The following is a 25,941-nucleotide window of genomic DNA, read 5'->3' on the forward strand; positions in this document are numbered from 1 at the left end:
AGTTTTGGGATACAGATTTCAAAGGAAGTAAACATAAGTAGGGAGCAAAGTCATCAAGGCAGAAAAACATGGAGACATACAGGGGGCAGCTAGTAGTCCAGCTACCCCATAGTCAAGAGTATGTGAAGAAGCTTAGTGTAACATCAAGGTGGCATCATTCTCAAAGTCCAGACAGAGAAGTCTGAACTTTCTCTAAGGAAAGCAAATTGGGCAGTGTTGCTGAAAGGCAGATTGGAAAAGGGAGGGGGAGAATGGAAGCCAGGAGGATGGTCAGCAGACCTTGTGGACCTGTTTAGCCCTTACCACCCTTAGTGTTTAGGTCTGAGTCCTAAGGTCTCAACACAAAACTAAATCTACCACACCCTGCTCTAAGCACATCATTTGTGTTCTGACATGAAGAAACAGTGACATCAGTTAATAATAAATATGACATATTCAGTGGGGCTAGGAACAGACATAGCCTGGGGACTAATACTGTGAGTGGGTGTGAGGGGTGCAATCAGACTGGGCTGAGGACTGTTAACAACAATAACTCATGGAGCACAGTTTACAAAACATAAGCAAGCCCCACGGAGAAACCAACTTCTCACGACAGTTGTTTCCCTCGATGTATTGTAATCAGCAGTGTAAACAAACCCTTCCATTCATTAGTGCAGTTACAAGCACTGAGTCTAACCCTCTCATTTCCCAAATAACAAAAATGAGACCAAGAAAGGGGAAATGACCTAAAGTCAAAGAGAAAAGGTCCAAGGTAAGTCTAAAACCCAGCGTCTTACTGGTCTCTTTCCCTTTCCAGGTCCCCTGCCCCACCCCATCCCACCCCACCCCACCCCACCCATAAAACTTGCCTTCAGGTTAGTATCTAGTTACCTCATTCATACTGAGGTGTCGATTACAAATAATACCTCACCTCCATATAGCATTTTAAGGTTACAAAGCACTTCCCCCCCACAACTCTTCAAGGGAGATAAGGTTAATATTGTTATCCCCATTCTACAGATGAAATTAAGACCCAGAGACTTGCCAAGGTCCCAAAGGGAGGTGCAGACTGGGTTAGAATTTAGGTCTTCTATGACTCTAAATCCAATACTTCTTTTATTATACCTCAGCCTCTCTCATTTTTGTTAATTTAATACAAAGGTTCTTAACCTTATTTGGCGATATCATGGACCACTTTGCCACTCTGGTGAAGCCTACAAACCCTTCTCAGAATGATTTTTTAAAATGCATAAACTAATCAAGTTAGGGCACAGGCTCCTAGGGAGAATCAGCCTCACCAGGGGTATCTCTTGGGATGTTGTGCAGAGGGTTCTGGAGGGCCCTGCATCCAGGGGCTCACAGTGGCCCCTGCCTCCTGCCCACTGGGCACTGTACAGCTGGGCAGAGGCCTGGCAAAGAAGCCCAGGGCACAGCAGGGGGCTTGCTCTGGGGCAGCAGGGTCAGTTTGAGGTCTGGGGCCTTCACTCTGAGTAACAGACAAGGGGGTGTCCATGAGCCAACTTCCCCCATAGGCTGGCCCACCTTCCCTACCCCAAAGGGGAAACTGAGGCAGTTTCTCCTAGGGTGAGGCTTATCAGGGACTGGGAAGGAAGAGTTCTGGGAGAACAAGATCCAGGAGTCCTGGGCTCCCAATATTAGAGGCACCATCCCACCCAAGGGGGACCCTGACTCTCCTCACCCCCGCCCCAGGCCACCAGTCAAACTGGCGCCCTGGGTCAGTGGTATGGTCCGTGCCCCCCAGTTCTCCCCCAGCCCCAGGATCAGTGGTACAGCCCACTGACCCCCTGGTTCAGAGGTTCTTCCCGACTCAGCACCATCCCCCCCTTCATTCTCTCAGTGGAAGGAGTTGACTGCGGCGATCCCGGGGCCTTGGCGGCTGAGGGCTGTCCCAAGTGCTGGCCTTTGTATCTCCTTCAGTCCGAAGGAGCAGCACAGTGCTGTGTATACTAATAAATGTTTATTGCACAATGAAAGAATAGAATGACAGAATGCCAAAAGCTGGAAGGGACCATAGAGATTATGTAGTACAACTTCTTCATTTTACAGATAAAGAAAGTGAATCACAAAAAGCTAGATGGAAATTCGGTTAACAAAATAATAATAAATAAAATAAAATTTAAAGTCCCTGGGTTAAGAACCCCTGATAACAAATCATTATTTTCCCCGGTAAGAATTTACTTAATAACAGGGAATCAAAGTCTGAAACCAAAGGATTTACTGTCTAATGTCAGAACTGAAGGCACGAGGCTGAAATCCTGATTCAATCTATGGTCAGGCAGGTCCTGTTGCCCCAGTTCTCTCCCCAGGGAGACCCTGGCCCTCTGCCATTGCCCCCATCAAGTTCTCTTTTCATATAATGTAGTACTATCCGATTCAATCCCCTCCTTTTGCAGACGGGGGAAACTAAAAGGTTAAGTGCCCAAGACTGCACAGATAGCATGCAGCAGAGCCATGACTTGAACTATCTGAACCCCTTTACAGAATACGTATCGATGGGTCAGCTTTCCGATCCTCCTAATCCCTGAGGCCACTCTCGGAAAGTGAAACGGTTCACTTCCTCTCTCAGGACGCATCTGCTAAATGAGAGTGGGGGACTAGAAGGTCTTTAAGGTCCCTTCCAATAAAAAACTCAAGGTTGACAAGATCTCCCTTCCCAAATTCGGCAGAAAGCCAGGGAGGGCCCAGGAGATTAACTCCATCATGACGTCAGAAGAGGATGGGTTTGTATCTTCCCAATTTGGCCCCTTCCGCCAACCCTCCGCCGCGGGGTAAAGGGACCCAGGTGTTACGTCACACGTTTAACGTAAGCTCGTAATGGATTCCTCCGCAGTAGAAGAAAAATAGTCCCCACGGCTTGAGGGACCTCAGTTGCCCCGGACAAAGGGGACAGATATAGACGCATATTCTCCTGGGATCTTTGAGAAGCCCTGGGATTTTGTATGCCGGATCCAGTCCAGTTCCCGGCCGCGCCCTTCCGCAGCGCCGTGGAAGTAGATCCGGCTTTTTGAAAGAAGGATGGGTCCTTCCGCATCGGGGGGAGGAGGATGGCGGCCGAGTCGATGCCGGAGCGGGAGAGGAACACGGGAGAGAAAACAACAAGTAAGTACGAGTCGGGAGCAGACCTCTCCACGTCCCCTGCAGAGCAGCGATTATGGGCTTCGGCGGTGACTGGCGACGAGGTCCCGGGCCGGCGGGGCTGCCCGTACAGGGCCCCGGGGTCCCCCGATCCTTTAGTCGCTCTCGCACTTGCCTGAGCGGAAACCCAATGCCTCCACAAGATGGCGTCGGGCCCAGAGCGCAGGCAGCGCTTGGGACAGCCCTCAGCCGCCAAGGCCCCGGGATCACCGCAGTCAACCCCCTCCGCTGGGGGAAAGAGGGGGAGGGGGGTACAGAGTGGGGAACGAACCACTGACCCAGGGGGCCAGTGGGCTGTACCACTAATCCTGGGGCTAGGGGAGAACTGGGGGGCATGGATTATACCATTGACCCAGGGCGCCAGCTTGACTCACGGCCTAGGGCGGGAGTGAGGAGCAGTGTGGCCAAGTGGCCAGAGCCACGGTCCCCCTTGGGTGGGATGGTGCCTCTAAAATTGGGAGCCCAGGACTCCTGGGTCTTGTTTTCCCAGAACCCTTCCTTCCCAGTCCCTGATAAGTACCACCCCAGCTGATGCCTCAGTTTCCCATTTGGGGTAGGGGAGGTGGGCCAGCCTGTGGGGGAAGTTGGCTCATGGACACCCCCTTGTCTGTTACTCCCCGCAGAGTGAAGGCCCCAGACCTCGCATTGACCCTGCTGCACCAGAGCAAGCCCCCTGCTGTGCCCTGGGCTTCTTTGCCAGGCCTCTGCCCAGCTGTACAGTGCCCAGTGGGCAGGAGGCAGGGGCCACTGTGAAGCCCTGGGTGTAGGGCCCCCTGGGACCCTCTGCACAGCACCCCAAGAGATACTCCTAGTGAGGCCGACTCTCCTAAGGTGCCTGTGCCCGGTGCCTAGGCAAGCCAGGGCCATCATCGATGGAGGAGAATGAGGTGGAAAGCAGTAGCGACGCAGCCCCCCGGCCTGCCCAGGAGGAGCCCTCGGAGAGCGGGCTGGATGTGGGCACCTCCGAGGCCATGTCAGCCGATAGCAGTGATGCCACTGCAGCTGGCCCAGGGCCTGGCCTCCTGTCAGAGGCAGATGATTCTGTCGTGGGGCAGAGCTCAGACCATGGCACTCGTTCCTTGGTACCAGGATGGGGCTTGGGAGGGGGCTATAAGAACTGAGAGGGGGCAGTGCCCAGTTGGGGAGCAGAAACTGCAGCAGAGCTCAGTGGGTCCTTTGTGGCCCATCTGGGCTGTCCCCCACCAGGACCCTTCCTGGATTAAGAACATGACCATAGTTCCCAGGTAGAAGGCTGAAGAGAGCCATTGCTCTTATGTCCCCTATTTCTAAATAATGTCCCAGTCCTGATATCCACTCTTCTTCAATTCGGTTATTTTCTTCCTTTTTTCTCATTAAGTACTCAATATGAATAAGATAATTGAAGGGAATGAATGAAGAAGGGAAGAAAGAATTGCCATCTTATTGTGGTGGGCATGAGGCTTAGACATGTGCTTATCTTCTCCTCCCACCCTACAGAAAATTGTATAACAGTTAATGTATCTGACCTAAGAGAGAATCTCTTGCTATGTTCTAGTCATCATTTCAACAAGTTTAATAAGTCATTAAGTGCAAAACACTGCTGGGCACTGGGGAAACTTAAATAAGAAAGAGTCCTTTTCCAGTCTAAGATAAAAAACAAATACCTTGTTATATGTCAAATTATAATTAAGTGCATTGAAGAAGTTAAAAAAACAAACAGTGCTGTATGAAATCTTTGGGTAAAAGTCATTGGGGATCAAGAAAGGCTTCCTGGGAGGGCAGCCAGGTGGTGCAGTGGAAAGAGCACCGGCCCTGGAGTCAGGAAGACCTGAAATCAAATCTGGCCTCAGACACATAACACTCACTAGCTGTGTGACTCTGGGCAAGTCACTTAATCCCAACTGCCAAAGCAAAAAAAAAAAAAAAAGAAGACTTCCTGGAAGAAATGGCATTTGAATTGAACTTTAAAGAATGGATAGGAATTCAGTGCGTAAGGAAAGGGAGAGAGACAATGAAATAGTATAGTTTCTCAAACTGTGCTGTAAGGAATTTTGAAACACCCTAAGTTGGTTCTTTGTTTTTTTGTGATGAACCTTATGTTGTTTCTTAATGGTCATTATCACTGTGGAAAAATTTGGAGAACCACTGGTATAGTGTATAGAGAGCCAGCCTAGAAGTCAGGAAGGCCTGGCTTTAAATCTTGCCTTTGACACATAATGGTTATGTGGGCAAGCCATTCAAACCCTCTGTGCCCCAGATAAGTTCCATATCTGCAATGAGGAAGGGAATTTCCTCATTGAGATTTGCCTGTGCCCATGAAAGCACAAATCTGTCCTAATACAAAGAGAATGTCTAGTACATTAGAGAGGCCATCCTTATTTATTCACCCTGATTTTTTAGCAGGTAGGACATTTCTGGGTGTAGGAAACAGTGGGAACAAAGGCACACAAATTAGGAAAGTTCAGAGCTTTTAGGGGATCCATAGCCTCCCTTCTTAATTACCCTAACTGGGAACCCAGTGTGTGGTTACCCTGAGTAAGAGAGGGTGTAGCCCATTGCTGGCCATCCCCACTACTAGAGACAATTCAAAGTGCTCTTGATATGTCACCAGCAGATCCTTAAGTCTAGGGTTGAGGGTTTTGGAGAGGCTGTGGCTGAACTTCACACTAACTTGACCTGCAGGAGGAAGTGTCTGAAAGCAGCTCCAGCCGGGATGCCACCCCTCAGGGCTATCTGCCGGACTCATCCTCTATCGGCCAGTCAGCATTGGTGTCAAGTGGATCAGCTGGAGCCCCAGTGCTGGTACACTCCAGTGTCCTTGCCGATGCTGCCATGTTGGTGTCTGACTCTACTGCCTCCTCCTCTGACTTGGGCTCTGCTATTGACAAGATCATTGAGTCGACTATTGGGCCAGACCTTATTCAGAGTAAGCCTGGGGAGCTGATTGTATGGGGACTAGGATTAGTCCATTTCTCTCGTTTCTTCAACTCAGCTGAAGGCCAGCAGGCCTCCCAATTCCCAGTGTTTGGCTATCTTGTATCTACTAGAGGCAGTGTAACATGGTAGAAACAGTCCTTGCCTGGTACTCGGAAGACCTAGGTCTTAGTCCAGCCTCATTAACTTGCTGTGTGACTTTGGACAAGTCTCTTGCTTTGGGCTTTAGTTTTCTCATCTGCAAAATGAGGGTGTTAGACTAAATAATCTCCAAAATCCCTTCTAGTTCTGTGCTTTTTGTTTGAGAGGCAAGACTCATATGTGAAATAGTTAAATGGTAGTGTGTATACTGTGGTATGTCCCCAAGTGCCAATAAGAGTTGTAGGATATGGGCTAGACCAGTCAGAAAAAGGTGAGACTAGAGCCGGATGTTGGAGAATGTTTCACTGGCGATTGAATGTGCAGAAGAGGGAGGAAAGTAAGGGATCCACGGTACAGAGGTAGGTTTGAAGCTGGTGGGTCTAAGATGGGCCTAGTGTCCCTGAGAACAGAATGATGGGGTCCTGAGTTTTGGTTCTGTTCCAGGCTGCATCGCAGTGACAAGTGCAGAAGATGGTGGCGCTGAGACCACTCAGTACTTGATTTTTCAGGGCCCAGATGATGGTGAGCACTCAATTGGCAGCTCGTCATTGGGGTTAGGGAGAGAGCTGGAGGGAAGGAGTAAGGGGAAGTGTAGGCAGAAGAGAACAGTGGACCTGGAATCAGGAATTCCAGTCCTGGCTCATCCACTAACAGTGATGTTGCCAAAGTTACTGTCCGGTGGACTTCATTTGCCTCATCTTTACAATGAGGGGGCTTGTACTCAACAATCTCTTATACTCTGACATCTTCTGATTCTTTGAAAGAAGAGAGGGAAGTCAGGACTTCTTTTGAGAACAATGGGGCAGTCTTCACCCTCTTGCTTCCACAGGTGCCCCCATGGTGTCCCCGATGTCCAGCTCTGCTCTGGCCCACAGCTTGGCAGCCATTGAGGCTCTGTCTGATGGCCCCACATCTACCTCTACGTGCTTGGAGCCAGCTGAGGCTCAGGAGTGCTCCCCACCCGCCGATCCCCCTCCAGGCCCCTCAGAGGAGCCAGACCTGCAGAGCCTAGAGGCCATGATGGAGGTGGTGGTTGTACAGCAATTCAAGTGTAGAATGTGCCAATACCGAAGCAGCTCTAAGGGCACCCTGCTCAGACACATGCGGGAGAGGCACTTCCGCCCCGGTGCGTGGGAGAAGGTGAAGGGGGGGATGCAACCAGGAGCCAGTTACACCGGGGGAACCTGGCTGAGAGTCCTGGCTCTGCCTTGGGTTTGGAGGGGGGGTGATCTTGAGCAGAGCACTTACCACCTCCCCCCTCAGTTTGCTCCTCTTTAAAATGAGAGTTGAACCAGATGTTTCCAAGATAAATTGGGGTTCTAAGGCTGCTTCTTGCTCCAACATGCGACTGTTTATCCTCTAAGGTCCTCTCTAGCTAAAGTGCTATGCTCTAAGTTACTGGTTGGGGGAGCTTGAGTCCCCACAAACAGGATGGGGAAGGGGATGAAGGGGTTCTTGGTGACTAAGCCTGGGGACAAGTTGGCATAGCTTCATGCCTCATTTTCCCATAGCCTCTACAACAGCACCATTGAAGAAGGGGCGTTCCAGGAAGTGGGGAGCTTTAGCTAAACCCCAGGAGGAGGAAGGGCCAGAGGAAGAAGAAGATGATGATATTGTTGATGCTGGAGCCATTGATGACCTAGAAGGTAAGTGCTGGGAGATTCAGAGGAGAGGAAGAGTGGCAGAGGTGAGGGCTGGGGCTGGTAGGGGGAGGAGTGGACTTAGCATAATATCCTTTCTTCTCCTTTTGCCAGAGGACAGTGATTACAACCCTGCAGAAGATGAACCCAGATCCCGGCAGCCACGCCCCCAGCGTCCCATACCCACATCTAGTGCTGAACGGCCCCGAAGGAGGCCTGGGAGGCCTCGAAAGCTGCCCCGCCTAGATCTCCCCACCCCTTCAGAGGGTGAGACTGGAGAAAGGGGATGGGGTCTGGGATGGTTGAGGGTAAAGGGGTGGGGGGGGGAGGTAGCAAACTGTGACATATTGAATCCAGACAGTATAATATAGTAGAAGTAATTCTAGATTTGGAATCTGTCTTTGAATCTCCCTTCTGAAATCTAGCTCTGTGGCTCTAAAAAAGTCTGTTAACCTCTCAGAGACTTAGTTTTTCATCAATAAAATAGAGACAATGTGTTTACACCATCTATTTTAATGTGATATTGTGGGAAAAGTACTTATAAATCGTAAAGCTCTAGAAATTTGTGTTATGTGTTATAAGTATCCTTTAAAAGCTTGAGTGTACAAAACTTTAGACTTTTCCAAGCATCTTTCCTTCTCTCATCTCGTTTGAACGTCAAGACCTCTGAAAGTAGGTAGGACAGGTATTGTTATCTCTATTTTACTGTGAGTATGCTGACTTCACAGAGTCACAGAATGTGGAGAGTTGGAAAGATCTTTAGAGATCATATAGTCTAACTCTGCCAATTTACAGATGGGGAAACTGAGACTTAGAGAGATGAAGTGACTAGATCCAGATCTCTCACAGAGAGCTAGGAGGCCATTGGGACTTAAACTAAGCCTCCTAACTCTGAGTCCAGTGTTGTTTGCATGAGGCTGCCATGTCTGAGAATATGTGTTTAGTTTGTTTGGTGTGTTTGTGGTGAAGTGTCAGATCTGTTACAGGTGTGGAAGCAGAGTCACTGGTGAGCTCTCAGAGTGGACAAAGCCTCCCCGAGCTGCAAGGACCTGAGGCCACCAGCTCTTCAGGCCCAGAGCCCTGTGGGAACAGTGAGGGGCCTGTGGAGCCCAGTGTGAGCCAGTCAGATGCAGAGAACACAGCTCCTACCAGCAGAGATGACTCAGATGTCCTACCCCGACGACGTGGCCGGCCCTCCCGGCGCTTCCTGGGCAAGAAGTACCGCAAGTACATGGGGCAAAGGTGAGGGGGGAGGAGTACCCTGAGGATGTAGAAAAGAGCCCTGTGTGAGACTGGTTCCCCCATCACCACCTCATTTCCCATTACTAAACCTAGCTCCTTCCACCCCACCAGATACTATTATAAGTCCCCCAAACCACTACTGAGACCCTACCTTTGCCGAATATGTGGCTCCCGCTTCCTGTCCCATGAGGACCTTCGTTTTCATGTTAACTCCCATGAGGCTGGAGACCCCCAGCTCTTCAAATGTCTGCAATGCAGCTACCGTTCCCGCCGCTGGTCCTCTCTCAAGGTATGCAAGAGAGGGAGCTCTTGGAAGGGAGGGGAGAGCACCAGGGTGGTGTCATAGAAAAAGGGCTAGTCCTAGAGTTAGATAACCTGGCTTTGAGGCTTAGCTCTTTGACCCTGTGCAAGTCATTTCCATTTTAGTTTCCTCCTCTGTAAAGTGACAGGTTACATGATCCTTCAAGCCTCTTCCAGCTCAGATATTTCTTTTTCAAAATCCTAATTCTCGCATTCAGTGCTGTAAGGCTCTCCCAACTCTGAGGATTCTGGGGTTAGCAGGGAGGTGAAGTATTTGGTTATTTTTTATTAAACTTCCAGGGTCTCTGGTAGGGAGGGGAATGAGTGACCCTGGCCTCTGACTCTGGATGCCTGGGCCTTGGGTGTGAGGAAGGGCCCCCGTCATCCTGTTCCCCTGCTGCCTCTCCAGGAGCACATGTTCAACCACGTGGGCAGCAAACCCTACAAATGCGAGGAGTGCAGCTACACTAGCGTGTACAGGAAGGACGTCGTCCGGCACTCAGCTGTGCATAACCGGGACCGGTCAGTGGAAGCCAGTGTACCTTTAGGGGACTGACAGGGAGGCGGCTATGCCATCACAGAAATAAAAAGGATGAGGATGAGAATAATGCCTGACACTCGGCACTTTTTTACAAGACACCTGACACATTCTTTTGATCTTCACAATAGCCTAGTGAGGGAAGTCTTATGCTAGGGTTATTGTCACCATTTTATAGATGAAGAACTTGAGGTTCAGAGAGGGGTGGTGGCTCCCCCACAGTCTCTAGCTCAGAAGTGGCATCGCCATGAGCACTGGACTTGGGTCAAGAAGCCTGAGCTTTGTGACCTGGGGCCTATCCCTGCAGCCCTCTGGATGTCTGGTGCATCTTTTGGAACATGGGGATAACGAAGCTAACCTGCCTTGCCTCAAGAGAGAAAGCTTTGCAGCCATAAAGTCCCAGAGATGTTTTAGCTGTAGGGCAGGAAGGGTCACTTTCAGGGTTGGGGAAAGCTCTTAGAATGGGAAGATGCTTGGGAAGAGGTGGGGACCGTGGGCACTTGGGACCAGGTCACTGGGGGTATGGGTCGGGGGAATCGGCTAACTCTGCGTATGTCTCTCCCCTACAGGAAGAAGAGGCCGGAACCTGTGAGTCTAGAGCCCTGGGCTGGGCTTGGGCACTGAGCTGGGAGGCATCTTTTTTATAGAGGGAATTGAGATGTGTCTTATGGGCTGTCTCATCCGTTCATTCTCTCCCTGTGCCCTTGCAGCCTCCAAAACTGAGCTCCTTCCCCTGCCCTGTGTGCAGCAGAGTTTACCCAATGCAGAAGCGGCTCACGCAGCACATGAAGACACATAGCACCGAGAAGCCCCATATGTGTGACAAGGTGGATGAATGGGGCCGCACAGAAGGGACCAGGGAGGAGCAGGCAGGGCCGGGAATGTAGGTTTGAGGGGAAAGACTCTGAGACGAGTCACAGTGGGAGTGCCTATGCTGTGCATGAATCCTACTTTTCCTGTCTCTATCCTATAATTTGCAGTGTGGAAAGTCCTTTAAGAAGAGATACACTTTCAAGATGCATTTACTGACACATATCCAAGCCATTGCAAACCGCAGGTACCATCCCAAAGTCCCTTCAGAAAACCTCTGCTCATATTGCTCCTATTAATAGCTGTGTGACCCTGGGCAAATTACCTTACCTCTCTCAGCCTTAGTTGGAAAACTGACAAAAGGGAAGAGTAATTCTTATACTGCCTACTCACTGGGCTCTTGTGAAAAAAATCTCTTTGTAAACTGTAAAATGCTGTGTCAGCCATAATTATCATAGTAAGTATTATTGTTCTTCCTAGTGAAAGTCTTAGTCCTATGAAGGATAGAGAGCAAGGGAGGGGGTAGGGAGTGCCCTTTGACCCTGTCCTTCAAGGGGCTGGCTTATGGGCCCTCCAACCCCCTTCCTGGCTTCTCTAGTTACTCATGCACCCAACCCCAGGTTCAAGTGTGAGTTCTGTGAGTTTGTCTGCGAAGACAAGAAGCTTCTATTGAATCATCAGCTCTCCCACGTTAGTGACAAACCTTTCAAGTGCAACTTCTGCCCCTACCGGACCTTCCGAGAAGATTTCTTGCTTTCTCATGTGGCTGTCAAACACACAGGTCAGCCTGCCATTCCTGACACCTCCTTCTCCTCTGGTGTGCCCTAAAGCTCTGATACCCTAATCAGGGAGGGTGTGCCATCCCTCTTCCCTTCCCCTCTCCTGTCCATCTCCTGGCTTTCCCCTTTCCCTCTGCCCTCTATGCCCTGGCCTTCCTTTTCTGCCCTCCCCTCAAACTTTATCCAGCCACCCCAAATCCTCAAGTCAATTCCAATAGACATAAGTTGCTTTGTGAAGAGAATTCCCTAAACCCAGAGGCACTTACTGCCTAAGAACAAAAACATCCTGGAGAGGCTATTAAAGGAACTTTTGAAATAAGGAGATAATTTACCAGTGGTGAGAGAAAGTAAATCTAATACAGCACAAACATATCCAGAAGCTACTCTGTGCTCAGTCCTGTGCTAACCATAATAGTTTACAATTCACAGTGTATACATTGCTTCATTCAGCCCTTAAAACAACCCTTCAAGAGAGGTAGTGGAAGCGGGATCTTAGAGGAGGTACTTGAAGCTTACAGAAGGGGAGAGACTTGCTGAAAGTCACCCAGCAAATCAGGAGCAGAGCTTGGATGAGAAATCAAGTCACTTAACGACAGCCAGCCCTGCCTCCACCACTCACATTGTGAAGGTAGTGGGCCCTTTTACAAGGGGCCAAGCCAGGCCCTTGCCTCCTGGGTGAGCTCACAACCTACCTAGGCAGACAAAGAACTACCTCAGTGGAAAGAGCACAGGATCTGGAGGCAAAGATCTGGGCTCCAGGCCATGCTCTGACAGCTGTATGATCTCAAGCAAATCATTTTAGCACCATGGTTCACTGTTTCCACCTGTGCAAAATGAGAGAGTTGGACTGGATGCCCTCTGCCATCCATTTCAGATTTGACATTCAGTATCCTGAGATTTTTCCCTTTTCTGTAACTCTTTGTGAAACTTGATTCACCCTGCCTGGATATAGCCTGTGAACAGGGAGGGTGTGCCACCAGGTATGTTGCCAGGTGTGCCATCTCTCCTCCATTCCCACAGGAGCCAAGCCCTTTGCCTGTGAGTTCTGCCACTTCACTACAAGGCACAAAAAGAACCTCCGGCTGCACGTGCGCTGCCGGCACTCGGCCAGCTTTGAAGAGTGGGGTCGGCGCCATCCTGAAGAGCCACCATGCCGCCGCCGCCCTTTCTTTTCAAGGCAGCAGATAGAAGAACTAAAGCAACAGCATGGGCAACACCCTGTGCTCCCTGGGCCTGCCACCCTTGACCCACCAGGCTCCCCAGAGGTGAGGGGCAGGGGGATGAGGGGGTGGGTCGGGGAGAAGGGAGAGGGGTTAGGACTGGGCCCAGGCCAGGGGTGGGGAGTGGGGTTGGTGAGGACAGGACCCAGGCTGGGAGAGGTTTAGGATAGAATCCAAAGCCACGTCCTGTTCCTCAGGCTTCCACGGAGTCAGCAGCTCCTGAGACCTCCCCTCTGCTGTGTACTGAGGCCCTGGGGGGTGCCACCATCATCTACCAGCAAGGTGAGTCTTCAGAGGGGGGTGTAAGGGGCAGGGCGCTAGGCAGCAGTGAGAGTTGGGCTCTCAGGTCACCAGTTTTCTCCCTTGTTCCTTTCCTTACTGCCCATCTCCTTCCTCAGGAGCTGAAGAGTCCACAGCCTTGGCCACTCAGACAGCTCTAGACCTGCTGCTGAACATGAGTACCCAGCGGGAGCTGGGAGGAGCTGCGCTGCAGGTGGGACTGTGGAGGAGCTCCTTATGTCAAACCCCGTTCTTAGGAGGCCATGCGTTTTCCCTGAAATGTCAAGTATTCTCCAAGCTGCCTATATGCTTAATCCTGTGTTGTGAACAGTGGGTGAAGGGGAGAAAAATAGGACATTCTCTCTGCCCCTGCTGAGCTCAAAGTCCAGTTGGGCAGCGAGACCTGCACTCATTAAACCAGGGGCTCTTAACTGTTACGTTGTGGATCCCCCTGTGGCAGGCTAGTCAAGCCTATGGAGTCCTTCTCAGAATGACATTTTTAAATTTACAAATAAAACACATATGATTACAAAAGAAACTCATTATATTAAAATAATTATCAAATCATTTTTTTTAAAAAGTCCATGGTCCCCAGGTGAAGCATCTTTGCTTTAAACTACTAGTAGAGGGGCAACTAGGTGGTACGGTGGATAAAGCACCGGCCCTAGAGTCAGGAGGACCTGAGTTCAAATGTGGCCTCAGACACTTGATACTTACTAGCTGTGTGATCCTGGGCGAGTCACTTACCCCCACTGCCTAGCAAAAACAAAGAAACAAACAAATAAACTACTAGTAGAGGATAGCAGGGGAGGGTAACGCCTAGGTCTGTGGACAGAGAGGCTTCCCAGAGGAGGTGATGCTGAAGAATAACCCCACTTAACATTTCTATAGCACTTTAATCTTTAGTGCCTTCCTTCAAGCATCCCTATAAGAGAGAGTGTCCTCATTGGACAGATGAGCAGCTTGAGGCTCAGAAGGGTTTGGTGAGAACCAGGGCTGTAATGAAAGAGTGCCAGGCCTGGGTTCAAATTGTGACTGCCACTTACCAGCATATTGACCTTGGACAAGTCTCTTCCCTCTCTGGGCCTCAGACTTCCTCCTCTGAGCCAGGAGGGGGTTAGATGAGATCATCTCTAGCTCTACATTCATTGATCCTGTGACTCGGGTTACACAGCACTCAGTATTAGAACCCCAGCTTCCGAACTCCAAATCTAGTGCTCATGCTACTGTGTTCTGTGTTTAGCCTCCCAGATGGGTGGCACTTGGACAAGTAGACAGGAATTGGGAGGGTACTCTCTCCATGGTGGCAAAAGGGAACAAGAACAACATGAGCAGAGGGGGGGCCTGGGAATGAGTCTGGTACATTCAGGGAATGGTAAGGACCTGGCTGGTTTGGGTGGACAGTACATGGGGAAGCTTGAGGGGCACAGAGTTGCCTTTTCATCCCCCCAGTAACAAGCTGTTACTCCCATGGCAGGTGGCTGTAGTGAAATCGGATGGCATCCGGGCAGAGCTCTCATCCCCTCCTGGAGAGCCCAGCCCCCCAGGAGCGTCTCCTCAGGTGGTCACCCTGCATGTGGCCGAGTCTGGGGGTAGCTTTGCTGGGGAGGGACCCATGGGAGTGTCTGACCTGCAGCAGATCACCCTAGCCCCAGTACCATACAGTGGAACTAGCTACAGCGTCATTGCGGCTCCTCCTGTGGAAGAAGGGACCTCTGCCCCAGGGACCCCATACAGGTGAGTCCCACCTCCCACCCCTGCCCACTCTAGCTGGGTTCACAGTGAAATGTTCCCACTCTCTGCTACCATCCAGGAATACAGAAGGCACGTTTCTTGTCCAAAGAGCACCTGGATCCCAGCCTTCCGTCTTTTGTCTTCTCTTCCCCAGTGGTACTTGTTCTCCACCCTGCTCTCTTAACACACCCACCAGTGGTTCAGATACATATCTCTCTTTCTATAATAAGAGGGAAGTTCTTTGGCTACACCTAAGAACAGAATCTCAGAGTTGGCAAGGATTTCAGAGAACATCTAGTCCAATTGATGCCCAAACAGGAATATCCACACCACACCCCACCCCCAAGCCCTGCCACCTCCATCATCATTGACAAGGCATCATCATGCTTCTGGCCGAAGAAGTCCAGTGATGGGGCAATCTCTGACCTCCTGTAGTCCATTCCACTTTTAAGAAGTTAGGAACTTTTTCTTTACATCAAGCCAAAAATTTACCTCACAGTCTCTGGGGCCAAGCAGAACAAGACTGTATGGTGGCCCTTCAGATACTTGAAGGGAGCCATCCTGTCCCCCTTAAGTCTTCTCTTGACTCATGTCTAGTCCTTCTGAGCCATGGCCTCTCTTCCCACAGCATCTTGGCCGTGCTCCGTTTTATCGGTGTGCTTGCAGAAATGTGTAGTGCTTAGAGCTAGACACAGCACTTCAGGTGTGCACTGACCAGGGCTGAGTCAAATGGAGACCTCACCTTGCTCAGTCCTTCCTTAATGCAGTCCAAGATCACATCAGCTTTTTTGAAAGCCATGTTGCACTACTAATTCATGGAAACTGGAGTCCACTTGAGCACCCTAATTTTTTTCATAGAGGCTTATGTGCTGACTCCCATGGGAAGCCTTTCCTAATTACCTTGGTGTTAGTAATGTTCTTTCCCTCCTCAAATTAAGAAAAACATTAATTCTTAGAAGACAGAAACTGGTTTTTGTTTCTTTTATATTAGCCCCTAGCCCAGTGCTTTGCGCATAGTAGCCACTTAAGGATTGTCTAGCTATGCCACTCCCCCAGTCATACTAGACTCAGTTGCTTTACTCTCTAGGCCTAGATTAAAGCACTAAAACACCCTCCATTTGTTGGTTCTTGTTCACTCTCCTTAATCCACCACTCCTACCTACTCTCCCCCACCTTCCACCCTCTGAAATTGAGTCAGAGACTGACTTTGGCTTTGTATTTGGTCTCTAAAGGAGTCAGGATCTATCTTAATTGGGTCCCATGTCCACCCTCTTTGGCTTTTTTGCATTGAGACACATAATGTGGCAACCAGAAAAGCTAATGGGATTTATGTTGACATGAATGAAATTCCGGTGTATAGTGCAAGGCAGTGCCTATTGTCCCATCATCCTCCAACCTGGTCAGGCCCCATCTGGAGGATTGTGCCTTATTTATGGAAGCACATTGAGAAGCAAAGGAAAGTAACCAGTACAGGGAGGAAGTAACAAGAAACTGTGTCATTCAAGGATCAGTTGAAGGAAATGGGAATGTTTAGCCTGGAGGTGAAAAAAACTTGGGGAGGGATTTAGCTGTCTTCAAGTATCTGAAAGACTGTCATGGTGAAGAAGAAGCAGAGTCATTCTGTTTGGCCTTAGGGACAAAACAGACCAGAGAAGTCGATTTTGGCTCAGCATAAGGAAGGAAACTTCCTTATAGAACTGCATCACTGGAAATAATTGCTTAAAGGACAAATAACCACTTGTCAGGATTATAGGTGGAATCTTTGTCAAGCGGAGGTTGTATTTGATGACCTCTGAGGCCCTTCTTTAAGGCCCAAGTTTATCAGAATCTGTCTGTGACTGTCCCTGGGAGATCATCTTCTGCCTCAGTTCAGCTCCTGTCTCCCAAATTGGGCCCTAGGAATCCAGTCATCTCTCAACCCTTCTTTCTAGCCTTGGACATAGACTTTTTTTTTTTGGTTAGGCAGTGGGGTTAAGTGACTTGCCCAGGGTCACACAGCTAGTAAGTGTTATGTGTCTGAGGCCGGATTTGAACTCAGGTCCTCCTGAATCCAGGACCGGTACTCTATCCACTGCACCACCTAGGTGCCCCCAGACATAGACTTTTCTAATGAGGAAGTGTTCTCAGTGCCTGTTATTTGTAACTGTTGCATCCCAGATTCTCTCCTATCCTATTTTTGTCTCTTACCTAAGATTTCCAAAACTCCCCTGCTTTGACCTTTCCCAGCTGAGGCCATCCAGTTGCTGCTTACCTCACCTCCTGACATGAGTGTTTATGGATCTAAATCCCATTTACAATTCAGAGATTCATATCATACAGTGTTAAGGACAGCATGTTGTCCATCATGGACAACCCTAGGTTTATGCTGTAGCGCTCATCTCTGACAGCTTTTGGACATAGGGTGCATCATAGAATTAAACTATTACAACTGGAAGGAACTTTGGAGATTGTGTTTCGTTCACCCTCATTTTACTTGAAGCCTAAAATGAGGAGGTGGCTTGCTTTGGTACAAACAATGAGAAAGTGGCAGCCAGGACTAGAGCCCAGATCTCTTGCATCCCAGTCCCATGCTTTTTCTCTCATATTATGAATAACGTGCCCACAAAACCCTGTTACCTCTCTCAAAATCTGGTGACCCCTTCTCAGCCCTGCCCTTATCTCCCTGTACCTATAGCCAGGAGCCCTCAGGGGAGGCTGCACAGGCTGTGGTGGTGAGTGATGCCTTAAAGGAGCCTAGCACCCACTATATCATGGCAGCAGATGGGACCCAGCTACATCACATTGAGGTAAGAGGCTCTCTAGCCTTCCCCCAGTCCCAAAAGTATACTCTTGTCTGACTACTTCACAAGGCCCTCTATCTCCCCATAACCCCCAACCTACTTACTGCCCACCTTCAAGATACCTGCCACAAAGAAGACCTATTTACTGGAACTGTTGTCAGGATCAGATGAGGTGATGGGTATCAAAACTTTTTGTTTTTTGTTTTGCTAGGCAATGGTGTTAAGTGACTTGCCCAGGGTCACACAGCTAGTATCAAGTGTCTGGTCTGAGACCAGATTTGAACTCAGGTCCTCCTGACTCCAGGGCCGGTGCTTAATCCACTACGCCACCTAGCTACCCCTATCAAAACTCTTTGTAAACTTAGAAATATTAGCTAAGGTGAGCAGAGAGGAGAGGGAGAAAGATGAGATCCCCTCCTCTACCTTTTTATAATACCCTGTCTCTCCTCTTCCACCCTTCCCTTTCCATCCCCTTCACTCTCACCTTGACAAGATGGAAGAATCTCAGGTTTGGGAAGGGCTTCTTCAGTGGCCTCTTATCCAGCCCAGACCTGAACAGGAAAATACAACATTGCAAAAAAAGTAGTCAGTTTACCTTTACTTGAAGACTTCCAGTAAGGGTGAGCCCACTGTTTCAAGATAGCTCGTTTTCATTTGGGACAGCTCTAATTGTTAGGAAATGTTAACATCTAGCCTGAATCTGCCTCTCAGCAACATCCACCCATCGTTTTTAAGTCTGTTCTCTGCAGTCAAGCAGACTAAGTCAGATATTTCTTCTGCATTACAGCCTTTCAGGTGTTTGATGACAGCTGTCACGTCCCACCTGTCTTATTTGCTTCAGGCTAAGCATCCCCACTTCCTTCAGTCAATGTCTCATGACATAATCTCAGGGCCCTTTGCCATTTTGATTGTCCTACTCTGGAGCTGTCCAGTTTATTAATGTCCTCCTCCTCTAATGTGGCCTCCAGACCTGAACACAGTATTCCAACTCTGATCTGACCGGGGCAAAACACAATGTTACTGTGCTATTACCTGCTTCTTCCTGGACACTAGACCTCTCTTAATGCAAAATAAGATTAAATTAGCCTTTCTTGGCTATCATAGGATACTGTTGATTCTCATTGAGCCCCCAAATCTTTTCCAGATGAACTCCTATCTAGCCACGTCCCCCCTAATCTTGTACTTGTCATCTTGTACTTGTCAAGTTGATTTTTGAACCTAAGTGTAAGACTTGAAATTTAATAGGGATAGCCCCATGTTCTAGCCCAGTGCTGTCAAACTCAGAAAGAAACAGGGTTAACAAAACCATACATGTTCTATTGTATTTTTGTTTATCTTGTTAAATATTTCCTAATTATATTTTAATCTGGTTCAGACTACAGGCCACAGGCTGCATATTCAACACCTCTGTTGTAGCCTGTCAAGATCTTTTTGGGTCCTGACTGTCATGAAAAGCGTCAGTCATTTCCTCCTACTTTGTGTCACCTGAAAATTTTATACATATGCCATATTTGCTCTTATCTGAGTCATTGATAAAAATTTTAACCAGTACAGAAGTGTATACAGATTCCCAGGCCACTCCCCTAGAGACTTTTTTCCCCAGGTGTATTTGTTTTTAGGGACAAACAGCTTTATTTACCTCAGTAGCAACTCACTGTTTATATAGAACCATATAACAATTGATGGTAATAATAACAGTCCTGGGTCATTAGGAAAATATCAAAATAGGTTCAATGTATTCTGTTTAAGACTCTGTTCAAGTTTACATCAAGCCACAGATCACTATTCTTTGGGTCTGGCTATTCAATCATTTATGAATCCATCTAGCTAGCTCAAATTAGACCATCTTTACTACAAGAAGAGTATGAAAGACTATGTCAGATGCTTTGCTAAAATCCAAGTAAATTATATCTGCAGCATTCACCTGACCCACAAAAAAAGAAATAAGGTTAGCCTGATATGACCTGTTTTTGAAGAGGCCTAGCTCATTCTTTGTGGTCTCTGGCTCCTTTACCAGATGCTTATTAACCATTCTTTTACCAATAAACAGTCTAGAGTTTTGCCAAACATCCGAATCAAGCTCATTGAGCTTGAGTTTACAGATTCTTCTCTTCCCTTTTTGGAAAATCAGACACTTGCCTTTCTCTAGTCCTATGGGTGCCCTTCCTTTTTCATGATCTTTCAGAAATTACTGACAATAATTCAGCAATGATTTCTGACATTCCATTCAGTGCTCCAGGCCACCTGAGCCTGGCCAGTATTCATCAGGGACAGGCAGGTGCTCTCTTCCTCTCCACTTATTTACCCTTGGTTTCACATCCCCATCAGCCATTTTTGTTCTATCTTTTCTAATCCAAAAGTCAGAGAAAAACGGAAGCAACGTAAGAATTGAGTAGTGTTGCCCTCTCTCCACAAAGGGGACAGGGCACTGGACGTGGTTGTCAGGAAGACCGGAGTTCATGTCTTACCTCAGACATTACTAGCTAGCTGTGTGACCTTGGGCTTAATCTCTCTCAGCCTCAGTTTTCTCACTTGTAAAATACAGGAGTTGGACTTGATGGTCTCTAGGGTCCCTTCTGGCTCAAATCTATGATCTTCTGACCTGTTATTATCGTCCCATGGACACGAAGCCCATTCCTAGCCCTTTTTGATTCTGTTCTTTTCCTCAACAAAACACCTTGTATCCTTAGCTTTTCCTCCCAGTCTTCACTTATTTTGAACTTTTTAACTCTTTACACTAAATTCTTGTAGGGCCAACCCACACTTTTATATTTGTCCTCTACCTACTGTACATGTCTTTTAAAAATTAAATTGACCGATGGATTCCCCGTATGTACATACTGGTCTCTTTAGACAACCTCTCCTTTTCTTTCTCAATGTAATGTTCCTCTTTGTATCTTCAGAAATTCATTCTTGCAAGCTTATCTTCCTTCTTACATTTGCCTCCCCTGTAGAATTTTAGTCTGTGGATTCCTATCTGTCCTCTGAATCTTTTGAAATTAGCTTTCCTATAATCTAAGGTACATGTCATACTGGGCTCTTCTCTGTCACAAATTCTAAGATGAAGTGACCCCTTTCCCCAATGTTCCTACCATTTCTATTCCAGAAATTAGTTCTTCCTTGTTTGTATGAATCAAATTCAGAATAGAATTTCCCATCATTGGTTCTTCTACCTTTTGAAGGATGAAATTGTGAAGACAAGTCCAGAAATCATTAGCTGCTCTGATTTGTTCAGAGAGAGATCTAGAAGATATCCAGAGTCTCCTATCACTGCTTTTCCAGGCTTGTGATATTTCCCAGACTCATCTATTTCCTATTTCTGCCCCATCTTCTTTAGTATATGCCAGCTATAATATTGTCTTGTGTCTAAGTCTGGTGGTCTTTACTCAAATGCTGTCTACCATGTTTCCACACTGTGGCTCTTGGACTTCCACACAGGAAGATACCTTAACATATACAATGCTACTTATTGGTTCCTTCTGATTAAGATGTTTCCAGAGCTGTATTCCAGTATAGGCTCCTCCCACCAATTTCAGGTCAAATTTGCCTTCTTGCACTAGGAAGCCATGATTTTTATTGCTTGTTCTGTTTGCTGTGAATTTGGGGTACTGATACTTTCTACATCATAGTTTCTCTGTTAACTAGATTAGTGGGTATAGGCAACCCCCCCTTTCCTTTTCAATTTAAAGCTCTTTTGGTTAGATTTGAAAGATTCACAACAAATACATTCTTACTAGCCCTTGTGTGCATTCCAGTTCTGTCCCAAGAGCCCATCATTCCTGTGTTTTATGCCACACTAATGCCAGAATGTTCTTTCTTTCTCTTCTCACTTCCCCTTTCTTGGCTTCTTTCACTATCTTCTCTCTTCATCCTTTTCCCCACCCATCCCTCCTTTTCCCCATGACATGATACTCTTTTCCTCTCTTCCTCCAGCTTATGCTTCCTTTTCTTCCCCAGATCTCACTTGTACGCCCTTGCCTCCCAAGCTTTCCTTTCTCCATCTCAGTCTTGTTTCTGTCTTTCCCTTTTCTCTCAACCTTTCTCTCAAAATCAGCTTGATGTTTTTGTCCCTTCTTTTGGTCTCCCCCTTTCATTTTAATCCAGCCCAATTTCTTTGTCTGTTGATTGCCTTTATTCTCTCCTTCTCCTTTCCCAGGTCAGACAAATCTCTGTTCCGTAGCTCCCCTCACCATCTCCTTTTTTTTCCCCACAGCTGAGTGCAGATGGAGGTGTTTCCTTCTCAGGCTCAGGGGCTTCCGATACTTCAGACCCTGGGACTAAGTGGCCCTTATTGCAGTGTGGAGGACGGCCAATGGGCAGAGATGGCCCCCCTGCACCTCCCTCCCCAGCAAGAGCCCTTAGGGCTGGGGTTTCTCCAGCTGAGGGCAGAGGGCCACCTACCTCAACTTCCCCACCTCTCCCAGCCGCAAAAGCCTTGGGCCTAGTGGTTCCCTCGCCACCCCCGTCTTCCTCAACAGCAGCAACCATTACTGCCAAGAAGTTTTCCTGTAAGATCTGTTCAGAGGCCTTCCCAGGCAGGGCTGAAATGGAGAGCCACAAGCGGGCCCACACTGGGCCCAGCACTTTCAAGTGTCCTGACTGCCCGTTCGTTGCTCACCTATGGCCTGAGGTTCGGGTAGGTTAACAATCTCACTGTAGGCACAAAGCCAATACCATCTCATGTGCTCTCAACTCTCAGTTATGTGTACTTCTGTTATGATAATAATCCCTCACATTTGTATGATATTTTTCACAATCTGAATCCTTCTGACCATGCCCTGAGGTCACCAGGCCAGGTCACCAATAGCCCTTTTTGATCGCTAAGAAAAACGGCCCAGAGGAAGGGACTACGTTGGCCTAGAGTCACACAGTCAGGGACAGAGCAAGGACGAGAACTCAAGTCTTCTGACTTGGAGCCCCTGGTTCTTTTGGTCAGATCTGCAGGTCACAATCAGTAATAGTTTGTGCCTGGTATATGTGGTATTTTGACAGCAAACTTATCTTCCTAATTCTTACGTTTGGTTGAGTTGAACATTAAAATGAACTTTTCTTTCCCTGGGTTTTATGTCAGCAAGGCAACAGAGGCAGGTGACTTTTGGGTTGCACTGCAAGCGTGTTAGGATTTAATTCACAAAACCAAGTTAGAATGCAATATGGCATAGTGGAAACAGCATGGAATTTGGAGGCATAGGACTTGGATTTGAATCCCAGCTCCTGCTACATGCATGCTTGCTGTGTGACCCCTGCCCCTTCTTATATGCAAGTCACTTAGGCTCTCTGGGTTTCAGTTTCCTCATCTACAAAATGAGACCCTATCGTCTAATCCAGCAATAGCTGACAATCTCGGTGAGACTGGAAGTATACTATCCTTATCTGACAGCTAAAAAAACTCAAATCCAGAGCAAGAAATTACATTTCCCAGTGTAGCATAATTAGTTAGAAGCCAGGGACAGAACCCAAGCCTCCTGGCCCTCCCTTCCATAGGACCATAGATTTAATTAGAAGGAACCTTATGTTTAAAAAAAAAAATTTAGAAGGAACCTTGAAAACCATCTAATCCAACACCCTTTCCCCCTCATTTTACAGAGTAGGAAAATGAGGCACAGGGAGGGTGATTTGTCTATGTTCATAATCCCCAGACTGTCCTGTCTTTTAAGTCCAGCACTCTAGCCACTATACCATGCTACCTTTCTAAGGTTGTTCTCCAGTGCCTTCAGGTTGGTGGGCAGGTCTGTAGGCCCGTTTCCTAGGGAGAGAGGGTGGTGTAAAAATTAGTTTCTGTGATGCTCACTGTCTCCTTGGGTACCTGTCAGGCCCACATGGTCCAGCACTCAAGCCTTCGGCCCCACCAGTGCAGCCAATGCAGTTTTGCCTCCAAGAACAAGAAGGACCTTCGGCGACACACCCTCACCCACACCAATGAGAAACCCTTCTCCTGTCACCTTTGTGGGCAGCGGTGAGACTCAGAAGAGGTTGGGCAGGGAGGGAGGGAAGGATAGTAGAAGGAGAATGTACCTGGGGACAGGAGGCTGGGGCTGTCTGACCCTTCTCCCCTTTTGCCCACCAGCTTCAACCGAAATGGCCACCTCAAATTCCACATACAGCGGTTACACAGCCCAGATGGAAGGAAGCCGGGCCCCCCAATGCCCAGGGCCCCTCCCCGTGCCTCCACCCAGACCATCATCCTCAATAGTGATGATGAAACACTGGCTACACTGCATAGTGAGCTCCCCTTCCCTCCCCTCCCCCTTCCACTTTGGAACAGGGACACTCCAAGGCACTGACTGGGTTCAAGGGAGCACAATTGGGCATTCTCTTGGGTAAGGGCACTTTCTTAGGGAAAACAAGATAGTGTATTTTCTATGGCCTAAGTAAGGCTGTCTCACTAGTATGTTCTTCCCCAGAGCCAGCCAAGGGACTTTCAGTATGAAAGTAGACCAAGACTGGGGAGCTGGGGATACACCACCAGGTCAAGTAGATGTCTTTAGACTTCCCCAAGTCCACAGCCTACTAACCTACCCCATCCTACCTCCCCTTCCCTGTTCTTCCTTTCCCCTATCTCTTCCTTCTTATCTCTTTTCCCTCCCCAGCTGCCCTACAGTCCAGTCATGGAGTGCTGGGCCCTGATCGGCTCCAGCAAGCCCTGGGTCAGGAACACATCATCGTGGCACAGGAACAAACAGTATCCAATCAGGTGAGGCTAAGAGGAGCCCTGGGATTTGTGGGTGGGGTGAGGGAAACGGGACCAGCAGGAAGGGATTACGTTGGGACTAGTTTCTACAGGAGCTTGGTTTGTTCTGGTAGGAGGAAGCTGCTTACATCCAGGAGATCACTACTGCAGATGGACAGATGGTACAGCACCTGGTAACCTCAGATAACCAGGTAAGTTTTTTCATTGTTTCTCTGTTTCTCACCTCCCCAACCGCTGTTCATAAGAGCTTAGGATTTAGCAACCTTAAAGATTAGTCTAACCCTCATCTTACATTTGAGGAATCCGATGCCCAGAGAAGTCAAATGTCTTGCTTGAGATTGACAGTTCAGTCTCCACCTTCTCTGACATCCTGTCTTACTTCCTTACTCCCTTTAGATCTCAGAAGTGCCACAGCCTTATCTTGGGCCCCTTTGCACAGTCCACCCCAGAACATGTCCTTTTTTCTAGGATGTATGTATTTTTTCCCCAGTGAGACTAACAATTCTGAGAGGACAGGGGCTGCCTGGATCCTGCCCAAGGCTGGGCTCAGAATAGTTTCTCCTCAAAGGTATACCAGGAAATTGGTTCCCAGTGATCACTTTCCTTTCTGCTTTCTCAGGTGCAGTACATCATTTCTCAGGATGGGGTACAGCACCTCCTCCCCCAAGAGTATGTGGTGGTTCCTGAGGGGCATCACATTCAGGTGAGGAAAGGCCTCAGGAGCAGAGGAAAAAGAAAGAATGGCTCAATGGTGGTGGAAAGAGCTGACCAAACTTCCATCTTACTGTGGTGACTTATCTTCCTGTTGCCAGGTACAAGAGGGACAGATCACTCATATTCAGTATGAGCAGGGGACTCCTTTCCTGCAGGAATCCCAGGTACTAGAACAAAGGATTGTAGGAGGGATGGGGCTAGAGGAGAGAGGGGACTATGCCTCTGGAAGGCTCAGTCCCCTCTCTCATTTTGTCCCCAGATCCAATATGTCCCTGTGTCTCCAGGACAACAGATTGTCACTCAAGCTCAGCTAGAGGCTGCTGCCCATTCAGCTGTCACAGGTACAGGACTAGGGAGAATGGGGGGGGGGGGAATGGAGGGGACCTTGGGATCAGCCAGTTCAGCTAAAGAAAGGAATGGACCTGGACCTCAACCTCCTGAGGCTAACTCTTTGCTTCCCTGCTAGCTGTGGCTGATGCTGCCATGGCCCAGGCCCAGGGCCTCTTTGGCACGGAAGAGGCAATGCCAGAGCATATCCAGCAGCTGCAGCATCAAGGTATCGAGTATGACGTTATCACACTGACTGATGACTGAGGGGACACGATGAGGGCATGGAGAAGCAAAGATGCCACAGGGGCGGACTTGCCAGAGGATCCTCCTTACCAACCAGGGTCCCATGGGAACAAGGCAGGTGGTATCCCTGACTTCCTAATGAACTTGGGCCTGCCTTGATGCCAGGGCTGAACAGGGCACCGGTATGGTAAGGTGCTGCTGACCCCTTGGACGACGCAGGGCACCAGGGCCTGCGGGCAGGCTTCTGAGAGAGAAATCTATTTTTGTTTGGATAGATCAGCTGGTATGTCTGTCTGAATAAAGAAAAAGGAATAAGAATCCAGCCCTGGCCAGTTTTGCTGGAATGGGGTGGTTCTCTTTCCTGCTTTCTATTTACTGAATGGTAGTGGTGGGTAGAGATCCTGGAGGTCAGCCCTCTGCTGTTGATAGCAGCAGCTTGGGGCCTTCCTGCT

At 48.5% G+C, this 25,941-nt stretch overlaps 1 protein-coding gene across 5 annotated transcripts; it reads left to right on the top strand.

The window, feature by feature from the left end:
- The first annotated feature begins 2,049 nt into the window (after positions 1-2,049).
- ZNF335 (zinc finger protein 335) lies at positions 2,050-25,869 on the top strand. 5 transcript variants are annotated; one of them, XM_027869592.1, is made up of 28 exons: positions 3,015-3,099; positions 3,759-4,217; positions 5,797-6,040; positions 6,634-6,711; positions 7,019-7,315; positions 7,701-7,835; positions 7,944-8,096; positions 8,816-9,071; positions 9,183-9,360; positions 9,781-9,893; positions 10,479-10,497; positions 10,620-10,736; positions 10,890-10,966; positions 11,340-11,500; positions 12,519-12,763; positions 12,916-13,000; positions 13,117-13,211; positions 14,475-14,734; positions 17,406-17,517; positions 21,725-22,147; positions 23,325-23,467; positions 23,579-23,733; positions 24,102-24,205; positions 24,316-24,393; positions 24,822-24,905; positions 25,015-25,080; positions 25,176-25,257; positions 25,383-25,869. In XM_027869592.1, the coding sequence occupies exons 2-28, from the start codon at positions 4,008-4,010 to the stop codon at positions 25,508-25,510; spliced, it is 4,098 nt and encodes a 1,365-aa protein (XP_027725393.1). In that variant the 5' UTR covers positions 3,015-3,099; positions 3,759-4,007; the 3' UTR covers positions 25,511-25,869. The 5 variants fall into 5 exon arrangements, with proteins under 5 accessions (XP_027725396.1, XP_027725393.1, XP_027725394.1 ...); XM_027869593.1 differs by having other exon boundaries at positions 8,816-9,056; XM_027869595.1 differs by lacking the exon at positions 3,759-4,217 and having other exon boundaries at positions 2,050-3,099.
- The last annotated feature ends 72 nt before the right edge of the window (positions 25,870-25,941 follow it).

The sequence above is a fragment of the Vombatus ursinus genome, unplaced genomic scaffold (assembly GCF_900497805.2).
Source record: "Vombatus ursinus unplaced genomic scaffold, bare-nosed wombat genome assembly UNPS02014793.1, whole genome shotgun sequence".
Lineage (NCBI taxonomy): Eukaryota > Metazoa > Chordata > Mammalia > Diprotodontia > Vombatidae > Vombatus > Vombatus ursinus.